At 43.8% G+C, this 14385-nt stretch overlaps 1 protein-coding gene across 2 annotated transcripts in view; it reads left to right on the forward strand.

Annotated features, from left to right (window-relative positions):
• Window positions 1–14385, forward strand: part of CREB1 (cAMP responsive element binding protein 1) — a 152191-nt gene that overhangs the window by 127089 nt on the left and 10717 nt on the right. For both annotated transcript variants that reach the window (XM_069733704.1, XM_069733703.1), the window contains 2 exons: window positions 11207–11349; window positions 13247–13423. In XM_069733704.1, coding sequence (XP_069589805.1) covers window positions 11207–11349; window positions 13247–13423 — 320 coding nt within the window. The remainder of the gene's footprint in view (window positions 1–11206; window positions 11350–13246; window positions 13424–14385) is intronic.

Consider the following 14385-nt stretch of genomic DNA (forward strand, 5'->3'; position numbering starts at 1 on the left):
TTATAAGGGTTAAAATTTGACCAGCGATTTGTCATTTTTACAACGAAATTTACAAAACCATTTTTTTTAGGGACCACCTCACATTTGAAGTCAGTTTGAGGGGTCTATATGGCTGAAAATACCCAAAAGTGACACCATTCTAAAAACTGCACCCCTCAAGGTACTCAAAACCACATTCAAGAAGTTTATTAACCCTTCAGGTGCTTCACAGCAGCAGAAGCAACATGGAAGGAAAAAATGAACATTTAACTTTTTAGTCACAAAAATTATCTTTTAGCAACAATTTTTTTATTTTCCCAATGGTAAAAGGAGAAACTGAACCACGAAAGTTGTTGTCCAATTTGTCCTGAGTACGCTGATACCTCATATGTGGGGGTAAACCACTGTTTGGGCGCACGGCAGGGCTTGGAAGGGAAGGAGCGCCATTTGACTTTTTGAATCAAAAATTGGCTCCACTCTTTAGCGGACACCATGTCACGTTTGGAAAGCCCCCGTGTGCCTAAAAATTGGAGCTCCCCCACAAGTGACCCCATTTTGGAAACTAGACATCCCAAGGAACTTATCTAGATGCATAGTGAGCACTTTGAACCCCCAGGTGCTTCACAAATTGATCCGTAAAAATGAAAAAGTACTTTTTTTTCACAAAAAAATTCTTTTAGCCTCAATTTTTTCATTTTCACATGGGCAACAGGATAAAATGGATCCTAAAATGTGTTGGGCAATTTCTCCTGAGTACACCAATACCTCACATGTGGGGGTAAACCACTGTTTGGGCACATGGTAAGGCTCGGAAGGGAAGGAGCGCCATTTGACTTTTTGAATGAAAAATTATTTCCATCGTTAGCGGACACCATGTCGCGTTTGGATAGCTCCTGTGTGCCTAAACATTGGCGCTCCCCCACAAGTGACCCCATTTTGGAAACTAGACCCCCCAAGGAACTTATTTAGATGCCTAGTGAGCACTTTAAACCCTCAGGTGCTTCACAAATTGATCTGTAAAAATGAAAAAGTACTTTTTTTTCACAAAAAAATTATTTTCGCCTCAATTTTTTCATTTTCACATGGGCAGTAGGATAAAATGGATCATAAAATTTGTTGGGCAATTTCTCCCGAGTACGCCGATACCTCATATGTGGGGGTAAACCACTGTTTGGGCACTCGGCAGGGCTCGGAAGGGAAGGCGCGCCATTTGACTTTTTGAATGGAAAATTAGCTCCAATTGTTAGCGGACACCATGTCGTGTTTGGAGAGCCCCTGTGTGCCTAAACATTGGAGCTCCCCCACAAGTGACCCCATTTTGGAAACTAGACCCCCCAAGGAACTTATCTAGATGCATATTGAGCACTTTAAACCCCCAGGTGCTTCACAGAAGTTTATAACGCAGAGCCATGAAAATAAAAAATAATTTTTCTTTCCTCAAAAATGATTTTTTAGCCTGGAATTTCCTATTTTGCCAAGGATAATAGGAGAAATTGGACCCCAAATATTGTTGTCCAGTTTGTCCTGAGTATGCTGATACCCCATATGAGGGGGTAAACCACTGTTTGGGCGCACGGCAGGGCTCGGAAGGGATGGCACGCCATTTGGCTTTTTAAATGGAAAATTAGCTCCAATCATTAGCGGACACCATGTCACGTTTGGAGAGTCCCTGTGTGCCTAAACATTGGAGATCCCCCAGAAATGACACCATTTTGGAAACTAGACCCCCAAAGGAACTAATCTAGATGTGTGGTGAGGACTTTGAACCCGCAAGTGCGTCACAGAAGTTTATAACGCAGAGCCATGAAAATAAAAAAAAAAAAATTATTTTCTCAAAAATGATCTTTTAGCCTGCAATTTTTTATTTTCCCAAGGGTAACAGGAGAAATTTGACCCCAAAAGTTGTTGTCCAGTTTCTCCTGAGTACGCTGATACCCCATATGTGGGGGTAAATCACTGTTTGGGCACATGCCGGGGCTCGGAAGTGAAGTAGTGACGTTTTGAAATGCAGACTTTGATGGAATGCTCTGTGGGCGTCACGTTGCGTTTGCAGAGCCCCTGATGTGGCTTAACAGTAGAAACCCCCCACAAGTGACCCCATTTTGGAAACTAGACCCCCAAAGGAACTTATCTAGATGTGTGGTGAGCACTTTGAACCCCCAAGTGCTTCATAGAAGTTTATAATGCAGAGCCGTGAAAATAATAAATACGTTTTCTTTCCTCAAAAATAATTATTTAGCCCAGAATTTTTTATTTTCCCAAGGGTTACAGAAGAAATTGGACCCCAAAAGTTGTTGTCCAGTTTCTCCTGAGTACGCTGATACCCCATATGTGGGGGTAAACCACTGTTTGGGCACATGCCGAGGCTCGGAAGTGAAGTAGTGACGTTTTGAAATGCAGACTTTGATGGAATGCTCTGTGGGCGTCACGTTGCGTTTGCAGAGCCCCTGATGTGGCTTAACAGTAGAAACCCCCCACAAGTGACCCCATTTTGGAAACTAGACCCCGAAAGGAACTTATCTAGATGTGTGGTGAGCACTTTGAACCCCCAAGCGCTTCATAGAAGTTTATAATGCAGAGCCGTGAAAATAATAAATACGTTTTCTTTCCTCAAAAATAATTATTTAGCCCAGAATTTTTTATTTTCCCAAGGGTTACAGGAGAAATTGGACCACAAAAGTTGTTGTCCAGTTTCTCCTGAATACGCTGATACCCCATGAGTGGGGGTAAACCACTGTTTGGGCACACGTCGGGGCTCAGAAGGGAAGTAGTGACTTTTGAAATGCAGACTTTGATGGAATGGTCTACGGGTGTCACGTTGCGTTTGCAGAGCCCCTGGTGTGCCTAAACAGTAGAAACCCCCACAAGTGACCCCATTTTAGAAACTAGACCCCCCCAAGGAACTTATCTAGATATGTGGTGAGCACTTTGAACCCCCAAGTGCTTCACAGACGTTTACAACGCAGAGCCGTGAAAATAAAAAATCATTTTTCTTTCCTCAAAAATTATGTTTTAGCAAGCATTTTTTTAGATTCACAAGGGTAACAGGAGAAATTGGACCCCAGTAATTGTTGCACAGTTTGTCCTGAGTATGCTGGTACCCCATATGTGGGGGTAAACCACTGTTTGGGCACACGTCGGGGCTCAGAAGTGAGGGAGCACCATTTGACTTTTTTAATACGAGATTGGCTGGAATCAATGGTGGCGCCATGTTGCGTTTGGAGACCCCTGATGTGCCTAAACAGTGGTAACCCCTCAATTCTACCTCCAACACTAACCCCCCCACACCCCTAACCCTAATCCCAACTGTAGCCATAACCCTAATCACAACCCTAACCGCAACACAACCCTAACCCCAACACACCCCTAACCCTAACCACAACCCTAATTCCAACCCTAACCCTAAGGCTATGTGCCCACGTTGCGGATTCGTGTGAGATATTTCCGCACCATTTTTGAAAAATCCGCGGGTAAAAGGCACTGCGTTTTACCTGCGGATTTTCCGCGGATTTCCAGTGTTTTTTGTGCGGATTTCACCTGCGGATTCCTATTGAGGAACAGGTGTAAAACGCTGCGGAATCCGCACAAAGAATTGACATGCTGCGGAAAATACAACGCAGCGTTCCCGCGCGGTATTTTCCGCACCATGGGCACAGCGGATTTGGTTTTTCATATGTTTACATGGTACTGTAAACCTGATGGAACACTGCTGCGAATCCGCAGCCAAATCCGCACCGTGTGCACATAGCCTAATTCTAAAGGTATGTGCACACGCTGCGGAAAACGCTGCGGATCCGCAGCAGTTTCCCATGAGTTTACAGTTCAATGTAAACCTACGGGAAACAAAAATCGCTGTACACATGCTGCGGAAAAACTGCACGGAAACGCAGCGGTTTACATTCCGCAGCATGTCACTTCTTTCTGCGGATTCTGCAGCGGTTTTACAACTGCTCCAATAGAAAATCGCAGTTGTAAAACCGCAGTGAAATGCGCAGAAAAAAACGCGGTAAATCCGCCATAAATCCGCAGCGGAAAAATCCGCAGAGGACCAGAATACGTGTGCACATACCGAAACCCTAACCCTAGCCCTAACCCTAGCCCTAACCCTACCCCTAACCCTACCCCTAAACCCTACCCCTAACCCTACCCCTAACCCTAACCCTATTCTAACATTAGTGGAAAAAAAAATTTCTTTATTTTTTTATTGTCCCTACCTATGGGGGTGACAAAGGGGGGGTGTCATTTATTATTTTTTTTATTTTGATCACTGAGATAGATTATATCTCAGTGATCAAAATGCACTTTGGAACGAATCTGCCGGCCGGCAGATTCGGCGGGCGCACTGCACATGCGCCCGCCATTTTGGAAGATGGCGGCGCCCAGGGAGAAGACGGACGGGACCCCGGCTGGATCGGTAAGTATGATGGGGTGGGGGGGGACCACGGAGGGGGGGACCACGGGGGGGGGGATCGGAGCACGGGGGGGGGAATCGGAGCGCGGGAGGGGTGGAACGGAGCACGGGGGGGCTGGAATGGAGCACGGGGGGGCTGGAATGGAGCACGGGGGGGGCTGGAATGGAGCACGGGGGGGGTGGAACGGAGCACGGGGGGGTGTGGATCGGAGTGCAGGGGGGGTGATTGGAGCACGGGGGGAGCGGACAAGAGCACGGGGGGGAGCGGAGCACTGGACGGAGGGGAGCCGGAGCAGTGTACCGGCCAGATCGGGGGGCTGCGGGGGCGATCGGTGGGGTGGGGGCACATTAGTATTTCCAGCCATGGCCGATGATATTTCAGCATCGGCCATGGCTGGATTGTAATATTTCACCCGTTATAATAGGTGAAATATTACAAATCGCTCTGATTGGCAGTTTCACTTTCAACAGCCAATCAGAGCGATCGTAGCCACGAGGGGGTGAAGCCACCCCCCCTGGGCTAAACTACCACTCCCCCTGTCCCTGCAGATCGGGTGAAATGGGAGTTAACCCTTTCACCCGATCTGCAGGGACGCGATCTTTCCATGACGCCGCATAGGCGTCATGGGTCGGAATGGCACCGACTTTCATGACGCCTACGTGGCGTCATGGGTCGGGAAGGGGTTAACAAGTATTTGCACTTTATTCTGGCAAATCATCTGCCTTTTGATATTTTTTTGATTTTTTTTTTATATAAATACCACATGATGTTTTAATATTTGCTTTTTTGCACAATATGGTATGCACAGCTGAGTAACATATAATAATCCTTATATTGAAGGATTGTACAAATATAAAGTAGAACGGCACTAGGGTAGAGCGCATCCAAAAAACAGGACTTCTAGACGGACGGCTGTGTATACAGGCGCCACAATCACTGAGGAAACCGGTGCTCTGCACAAATGTCCAACAAGCAATCCATATGTAGTAGTAGTAATCCACCCTCGTATTTGCCTGATGTCCTGACGGATGTAATTATATTTTTTCTCCAATAAAGACCACAATCTTCACAGTCAATTTGGGGTGAGTGCCGCATATTTTCTTCTTTTCTACTACATATGGATTCCTTATATTGAAGGTCTCTGGGGTTGCTGTGAATAATTATACTATTTTAATATCCTGTTTAGTCCTGCTCTTGCGCACTTCTTCAATTATTTTCATTGTAACCATTTGCCATTTTTTATAAATAAAGGCATGTTTTAATTTGATTCTAGCCTGTATACTTTTTGGTGGTCTCATGTTCTGTATTGCTTTGGTTATGGTCAATTTTGGGGTGACAGATTCCCTTTAAAGGAAACCCATCACTTAAAAGAAAAACTCTTTTAACCTGCAGATATGGGGTTATTCTGCAGGTTAATAGTGTTACTATAAGGATTGCAAGGTAGTACCCAAGACACCACATGGTACACTCTCTAGTACAGATATGACATATGGTAAATTCATACATTAAAGGATGTTGTTTTATGTTACATAGAAGGTAAGTTTCCTTTGTAGGTCATATAATATGTTATCAAATATGCATATAAAATTTCAGAAAATCTTTACACATGGACTATAATAAAGTTTTGTAATAGAAAATGTTTTATATAGAATCATAAAGCTGCTTGTGCAGTATTTTTAAATAGCTATTTATTAGAGAAGACATGGGGAAAGTTTATTCATCCCAATATGTAGAACCCATATACAGAAATCAGTTGTGCTCAGAAAAAAACTCTTATTATTTATAAATGACTATTATTCTGCGATCTTTTGGTAAGTTAGGGAATAGTATCCCACTTAAACTATTACTGAGCAGTTTCCATCTATGCCTTATAACATAGTAACATAGTTAGTAAGGCCGAAAAAAGACATTTGTCCATCCAGTTCAGCCTATATTCCATCATAATAAATCCCCAGATCTACGTCCTTCTACAGAACCTAATTGTATGATACAATATTGTTCTGCTCCAGGAAGACATCCAGGCCTCTCTTGAACCCCTCGACTGAGTTCGCCATCACCACCTCCTCAGGCAAGCAATTCCAGATTCTCACTGCCCTAACAGTAAAGAATCCTCTTCTATGTTGGTGGAAAAACCTTCTCTCCTCCAGACGCAAAGAATGCCCCCTTGTGCCCGTCACCTTCCTTGGTATAAACAGATCCTCAGCGAGATATTTGTATTGTCCCCTTATATACTTATACTTGGTTATTAGATCGCCCCTCAGTCGTCTTTTTTCTAGACTAAATAATCCTAATTTCGCTAATCTATCTGGGTATTGTAGTTCTCCCATACCCTTTATTAATTTTGTTGCCCTCCTTTGTACTCTCTCTAGTTCCATTATATCCTTCCTGAGCACCGGTGCCCAAAACTGGACACAGTACTCCATGTGCGGTCTAACTAGGGATTTGTACAGAGGCAGTATAATGCTCTCATCATGTGTATCCAGACCTCTTTTAATGCACCCCATGATCCTGTTTGCCTTGGCAGCTGCTGCCTGGCACTGGCTGCTCCAGGTAAGTTTATCATTAACTAGGATCCCCAAGTCCTTCTCCCTGTCAGATTTACCCAGTGGTTTCCCATTCAGTGTGTAATGGTGACATTGATTCCTTCTTCCCATGTGTATAACCTTACATTTATCATTGTTAAACCTCATCTGCCACCTTTCAGCCCAAGTTTCCAACTTATCCAGATCCATCTGTAGCAGAATACTATCTTCTCTTGTATTAACTGATTTACATAGTTTTGTATCATCTGCAAATATCGATATTTTACTGTGTAAACCTTCTACCAGATCATTAATGAATATGTTGAAGAGAACAGGTCCCAATACTGACCCCTGCGGTACCCCACTGGTCACAGCGACCCAGTTAGAGACTATACCATTTATAACCACCCTCTGCTTTCTATCACTAAGCCAGTTACTAACCCATTTACACACAATTTCCCCCAGACCAAGCATTCTCATTTTGTGTACCAACCTCTTGTGCGGCACGGTATCAAACGCTTTGGAAAAATCGAGAGTCCTATATGTGTATTGTGGATGGTGCCGAGCACTACAAAATGAAATATCAAATCAAGTGAATATACCTCTTGGCAGATTTAGTTATCATGCATCAAAAAAAGGACATTCAAAAGTGTGTTTAAAGATGCTCCAATAGTTTTAATTTTTGTATTAATGATTATACAGTCAAATTATTTTTAATACAAAATTAAATTATCCGTTTTAATAGTTTTTTTTATTTATTTTTTATTAACTTTTGCCACTGGGGGCTGCCATTTTCATCAGTGTGGGCGTAAGGGTCTGGGCACAACACTTGCACACCTCACTTACGGCAGCCATAGGCATAAGCAACTGCAGTCGTACACCGACTGCATTGCTTGCATTGAAGCGGCTCCTCCTGCCTCTTAGCTGTGACCTGGACACGCCCCGTGGGCTGTCCAAGTCACAGCTGTGGGAGGAGAATTCGGCCATTTTGTTGTAGCCCACAGCGTATGCTGTGGGCTTTATTTTCCCATGTCATCGCACACACTGCTTAGGGTGTGTGATGACAGGAGCTGCCAGTAAGACCACCGGTCAGAGCGATGCGGGGTCATGTTGTCAGATGTCAGCGTGACACCGCAGCTGTGACTGGCACCCGCGGTAACGCTAATGCCAGCACTGTCTGTCACAGCGTTGCAGGTTCATGCTAGGCAGATGTCAGCGTGATCCCGCAGCTGACTGTGGCGCGCAGTGGTGACCTGCGGTAAAAAAAAGCTAGCGTTGGCCGATGAGACTGCTGCTCCCATCGGGCTATGTCTGCTGTCACTGATAAGTGACAGCAGGTGCCGCTGATGGGAGAAGTAGTATCATCTGCTGGCGCAAAGGGGGAAAAAGGAAAATTACATGCATATTCACATAAAAATAAAACATTATACTTACCTTAACGCCCAATCTCCGATGTCCTAGTTTCCTAGAAATAATGTAAAATATTAAACCAACATATACTCACCTGTTCGCCGTAGTCCAGGTAATCCCGAGTGTCCCACGGCGATCTCGTGTGTAGAACAGTCACATCGGGAGATGTGACTGCTCTGCCCGGCTGCTGGGGATACACTGACAGGAAGTAATCGCTCCCGCAGTGTATCACTGAGCTGCCGTGAGAGTTCCCCGGAGTTCATCAGCTGATTAGCTCCGGTGCTCTCATTTACAACACCGCTATGTGAGAACTTTCCCATGCAGCAGCGGTGCCTTAAGGGAAAGTACCGGAGCTGATCAGTTAATGAACTCCGGTGAACTCTCACAACAGCGAATACCTCCTGTCATTGTATCGCCGGCTGTCTTTGAGAGCAGTCATATCACTGATGTGATATCAGGATCGTTGTGGAACATTATGGAACTATCTGTGGACAGGTGAGGAATATTGTTGTTTATTATATTATTTTTGTTGCAGGAGACGTTGGTTTCAGTGGAATAGGCCTTTGATAAATATGGTTTAATTAAGATTTATTAACCTCTTCAAGACGCAGCCCTTTTTTGTTTTTGCGTTTTTGTTTTTCGCTCCCCTCCTTCCCAGAGCCATAACTTTTTATATTTTTCCATCGATATGGTCATGTGAGGGCTTATTTTTTGTGGGACGAGTTTTACTTTTGAACAACACCATTGGTTGTACCATGTCTTGTACTAGAAAACGGGAAAAAAATCCAAGTGTGGTGAAATTGCAAAAAAAGTACAATCTCACACTTGTTTTTTGTCTGGCTTTTTTTCTAGCTTCGCTAAATGCTAAAACTGACCTGATATTATGATTCTCCAGGTAATTACGAGTTCATAGACACCAAACATGTCTAGGTTATTTTTTATCTAAGTGGTAAAAAAAATTCAAAACATTGTTAAAAAAAAAAAAAAAAAAAAAAGCGCCATTTTACAATACCCGTAGCGTCTCCATTTTTCGTGATCTGGGTCGGGTGAGGGCTTATTTTTTGCGTGCCGAGCTGGCGTTAGTAATACCACCACTTTTGTGCAGATACGTTCTTTTGATCGCCTGTTATTGCATTTTAATGCAATGTCGCGGCGACCAAAAAAATGTAATTCTCGCTACTCTGTTTAGCGATGAGGTTAATGTTTTTTTTTTTTATTATTGATAGACAGGTTAATAGCGGCTGGTGAATCGCGATTTCACCCGCCGCTATTGCGCGCACATGTCAGCTGTACAAAACAGCTGACATGTCGCGACTTTGATGTGGGCTCACCGCCGGAGCCCACATCAAAGGGGGAGATACGACATGCGCCGTACTAGTATGGCGCATGTGAAGGGGTTAAAGGAGTCTGTTTCATTATCTACTATATAATCGTCTAAGGGGCACTTCCGTCTGTTTGTCTATCTGTCACGGAAATCCCGCGAGACCGCTACCTCATCATCTCGCGAGACCGCAATGCATTCTTGGGACCGGAGCGTTGCGAGGAGCATCGGTAAACGCCTGGGCTGGATCCGGGGGCCGACGGAAGGTGAGTATATAATTATTTATTTTAATTTTTTTTTTAACAGGGATATGGTGCCCACATTGCTATATACTACGTAGGCTGTGTTATATACTGCATGGGCTGTGTTATATACTACATCTCTGCTATATACTACGTGGCTATGGTATATATTACGTGGCTGGGCAATATACTACATCGCTGTGCTCTATACCAGGGATCCCCAACTCCAGTCCTCAAGGCCCACCAACAGGTCATGTTTTCAGACTAAGGAAATCCTGAAAACATGACATGTTGGTGGGCCTTGAGGACTGGAGTTGGGGACCCCTGCTCTATACTACGTGGCCTCTGTTATATACTGCATGGGCTGTGTTATATACTAAGTCTCTGTGCTATATACTACGTGGCTGTGCTATATATTACGTGGCTGTGCAATATATTACGTGGCTGTGCAATATATTACATGGCTGGGCAATATACTACGTCTGTGCTATATACTACGGGGGGCTGTGCTATATACTACGTGTTTGGGCAATATACTACGTGGGTTGTGCTATATACTACGTGGTCTGTTATTAACTACGTGGGCTGTGTTATAAACTACGTGGGCTGTGTTATAAACTACGTGGGCTGTGTTATATACTAGGTGGGCTGTATGCTACTTGGCTGTGCTATATTTCTCTGCTGTATCTGTGCATAATGAATCGTGGTATGTGTTAAAGAGGGGGGCCTACTGAGACTCTTTCGCCTGGGCCCCTCAAAAACCTGGAGCCAGCCCAGGCTTCACTGATTGTTCGCGGCCAGGTGTGACCAATCAGCGACAGGTGCAGTCCGGCCGCGAATTGGCTCCGAATTTGAACCACGCTTCGCTAATTGGATGCGCCCGGCCGGCCAAATCCTGTGTATAAATTGCATTATTCTGGAAACTTCATAAATAAACTACATACATATTCTAGAATACCTGATGCGTTAGAATCGGGCCATCATCTAGTTTCAAATAAATGACTGTATTCTGGGTGTCTGTGTTTTTATACACTATCACTATGGGGTTACTAATGGATAGGTGTCTTATAGACGCCTCTCCATTGCTAACCTGTGGACTTTGTCACCTGATATTACATATTGCCTCCGCAGCTATAAAAATTTTTTTTTAAGTATATACAGAAATTAATAAGACTCTAAAAGGTCTCATGAAGAAGGGGATAAAGATAGCAATAAATAAATGGCGGTGGTTTGGTGGACTTGGGGAAGCTGTCAGGTTCTATTATGTTTTCATTATCTATGGAGCATTTTTAAGGAGACTACCTATATTCATTTCAACAGGAAAATCTTAAATGACCTATCTTCAGATGCTCCTGGTGTACCTAGAATTGAAGAAGAAAAATCTGAAGAGGAAACCTCTGCTCCAGCTATTACAACAGTGACTGTACCGACACCGATCTACCAAACCAGCAGTGGCCAGTATAGTAAGTATCCAGCAGCTCCTTTATTTCTTCAAATTACAGTGTGTGCGATTTTATTTAAATCGTGACACATGCTGCTCAATATGTAGGCAGCATGAAGCGCAGCAGGACTGCTCAATTGCAGCCAGTTAAATGTAATTCTTTGAGATTCTGGTTTGTCATGTGACAAGGCTCGTTAAAGGGTTGATATTGACTTTTAGGATTGCTACTTCCAATAGGTGGTACTAGACTTTTAATCCTCTTCCTCTTTGAAGAGATAATTTGCATTATTCTTTGAAGCACTGGCATTTCATAGAGATTATACTTTGATGATCTGGCCCTTGCGATGGATTGTGACAGGACGGCTTTCCGTTTCATCCGTCGTGCGATGGATCTGTCGTAAAATCGCTGTCCGTCGGGCTAAGACAATGCACATACACACGTTTTTTGTGTATGTCAGAAAATCACCCAGCGACGGATCCTGCACTGTCTGTCGTTGGCTATAATGGAAGCCTATGGATGCAGGATCCATCACTGACCGTCAAAAGCAGGAATCCAGCCACGGATGCCGTCTTTTGAAACTGAGCATGCGTGGAAGAATTTCCAGTCAGGAAAATTCTCTCTCTCTCTTTTTACTATTGATGCTGCCTATGCAGCATAAATAGTAAAAAGATATAATGTTAAAAAAAAAAATTGTGATATTCTTACCTTCCGGCATCCCCCGCAGCCTTCCCGATGCTGAAGATGCTCCCGGCAGCTCCCATTCCCACTGATGCCTTGTGACAATAACCCTATGACGTAGCGGTCTCGCGAGACCGCTATGTCATCAAGGGTCATTGTCTCACAAGGCATCACTGGGAACAGGAGCATCGGGAAGGCTGCGGGGGACGCCGGAAAGTAAGAATATCACGATTTTTTATTATTTTTAACATGGGTTGTTTTGTGTATGTGTTTTCGCAGCGATAAAACGCAGCGAAGACGCATACACAACGTGTGCACATAGCCTTAAATTCTGGCAACAACTGCCTCGACGGATCCGTCAAAAAAACAGATCCAGCACATCAGTTTTTTACAATCTGCACAGGATCCGTCTTTTCAACATTTTGACGGATTGTGACTGATTGTAAAAAACGGAAGTGTGAAGGAGGCCTTAATGATGTCCCTCTACATAGTAGCAAGAATAAGATTTCTCGTAGGTGGTTATGCAAGGATGTGTTCAAACAAATGCGACCCTGCACCAAAAAATAGATGGTACCTGTCACGTAGCCACGCTAAGAAAAAGTAGGTGTGTCTACTTCGGTGAAAATAAGGGGTATGTGGTTATTCACCCTGATGGGCATTTTGCTTTCGCTAAGGGTAGTTTTCAAGAATAAATTGTCCCAAAAGAGAGGGCAGTATCATCGTTATATATGGGGGATTAAAAACATACCTCCTTTTTACACTAATTTGCTGTAGTGCCCCCTTCTGTGTGGCTCATGTGTGGATATCAGCAGGCAGCATCCTGAAGGCTGGCATGCTGACACATTGATTTTCCATACTGTGTGAAGTAAATTTTTTGCATTGCAGACGGAAAGATCCCTGGTACGTAGTGCCGGTCACTACACTGCAGATTTCTCAAAATCTCATTCACAACACCACAACTGTAATTCCGAATATCTGCTGCATGTATGCAACAGTGTGCAGATGGACCTTATGTTTGGTATACTGGATAGTGTAAGACCAGGTCTGACAGCAATAGTCATTCACACGTCTTTCTGCAAATAACAGCTGCTTAATTTTGGGTGAAAGATCTGCAAGTTGTAGCCGTGTAACACATTGACTGAGCTTGCTTGTCAGAGATGGAAGTGGCCATATGTTTCTTGCTAATATTTTTCAAACACCTTTTCTTATGATTATACCGTGCTGTATATTTCTGATTTAGTTGCCATTACTCAGGGAGGAGCTATACAACTAGCCAACAATGGTACAGATGGAGTCCAAGGGCTTCAGACATTAACTATGGCCAACACAGCTGCATCTCAGCCCACCATCTTACAATATGCACAGACCACCGACGGACAGCAAATTCTTGTCCCAAGTAACCAAGTTGTTGTACAAGGTAAGGGATGTAACGTGATGTGTTGCTTCTGCATTCGTGTGACTGGTTTATGGTAACTTTACTTAAGAAGGCTATGTCCATAGGGTTTTTTTCTTGTTCCTTCTCGCCCAGCACCACCAGCCTCTTCAGCTTCTTGTGCAGGTCACTGATTAGTCAGTGACCTGCCTCCTTTTTAAAATTCTGCACCACCGCCACCATTGTGTGGGCTGCTCGTGTGCAGTGGGAGCCGGCATCTTGTGTACAGGACTTCAATAAAATGCCACCAAAGATGTACATACACAGATCAAGATTTCGGCTCAGGTCACTGAATAATCAGTGACTTGCACAAGAAACAGAGGAGGCTTTCCTCTGTAGTCTCCTCTACAGTCATTTTTTTTTTCTGTCAGGCTATTAATGGCTAATGATTAAGTTTTCAGTTGTCAACAAGAATCTGATACCTGCATGTTATCTTCATAGCCATCCCTTGTTCATCCCACCATCTCACTTCCTTTCACCATAGGTCTACAGTTTACCCACAACTAACTTGGGTCTTCCTAAAAGCGTTTTGTCAATTTTCTGCTGATCCTTGGCTAATCCATCTTATTTTTGTGGCACCTGCGGATGTAGAGTTGGCCATACCATAGCCCTTATAATTCTGCTTGCATCAGAGGTTTAAGGTCCTGGTGTATTACATCCCTCACTGGCATTGAAGGGAAAAGCCTGTGGCAATGTTTCTACAGGGGCCGCTGGTTGGGACCTCTTGAGTTTTCTATGTACTGATTTGACTGTGGATTTCATTACAAAGGGGATAATCTGCTCCAAATACACTGAATCTTCTGGGCTTGAAAATCTTCAGCAAGCCCTAAACTTATTGATTTTTTTAAGGATTCAAACCAAGCTCACTTGCACTGTTCTTTTTTATTTGTAGCATTTATTCCCTATGTAAAGCCATAGTCCACCTACGCAGTAGACATTATTAACAG

This window comes from Ranitomeya imitator, chromosome 7 (genome assembly GCF_032444005.1).
Source record: "Ranitomeya imitator isolate aRanImi1 chromosome 7, aRanImi1.pri, whole genome shotgun sequence".
Taxonomy (NCBI): Eukaryota; Metazoa; Chordata; class Amphibia; order Anura; family Dendrobatidae; genus Ranitomeya; species Ranitomeya imitator.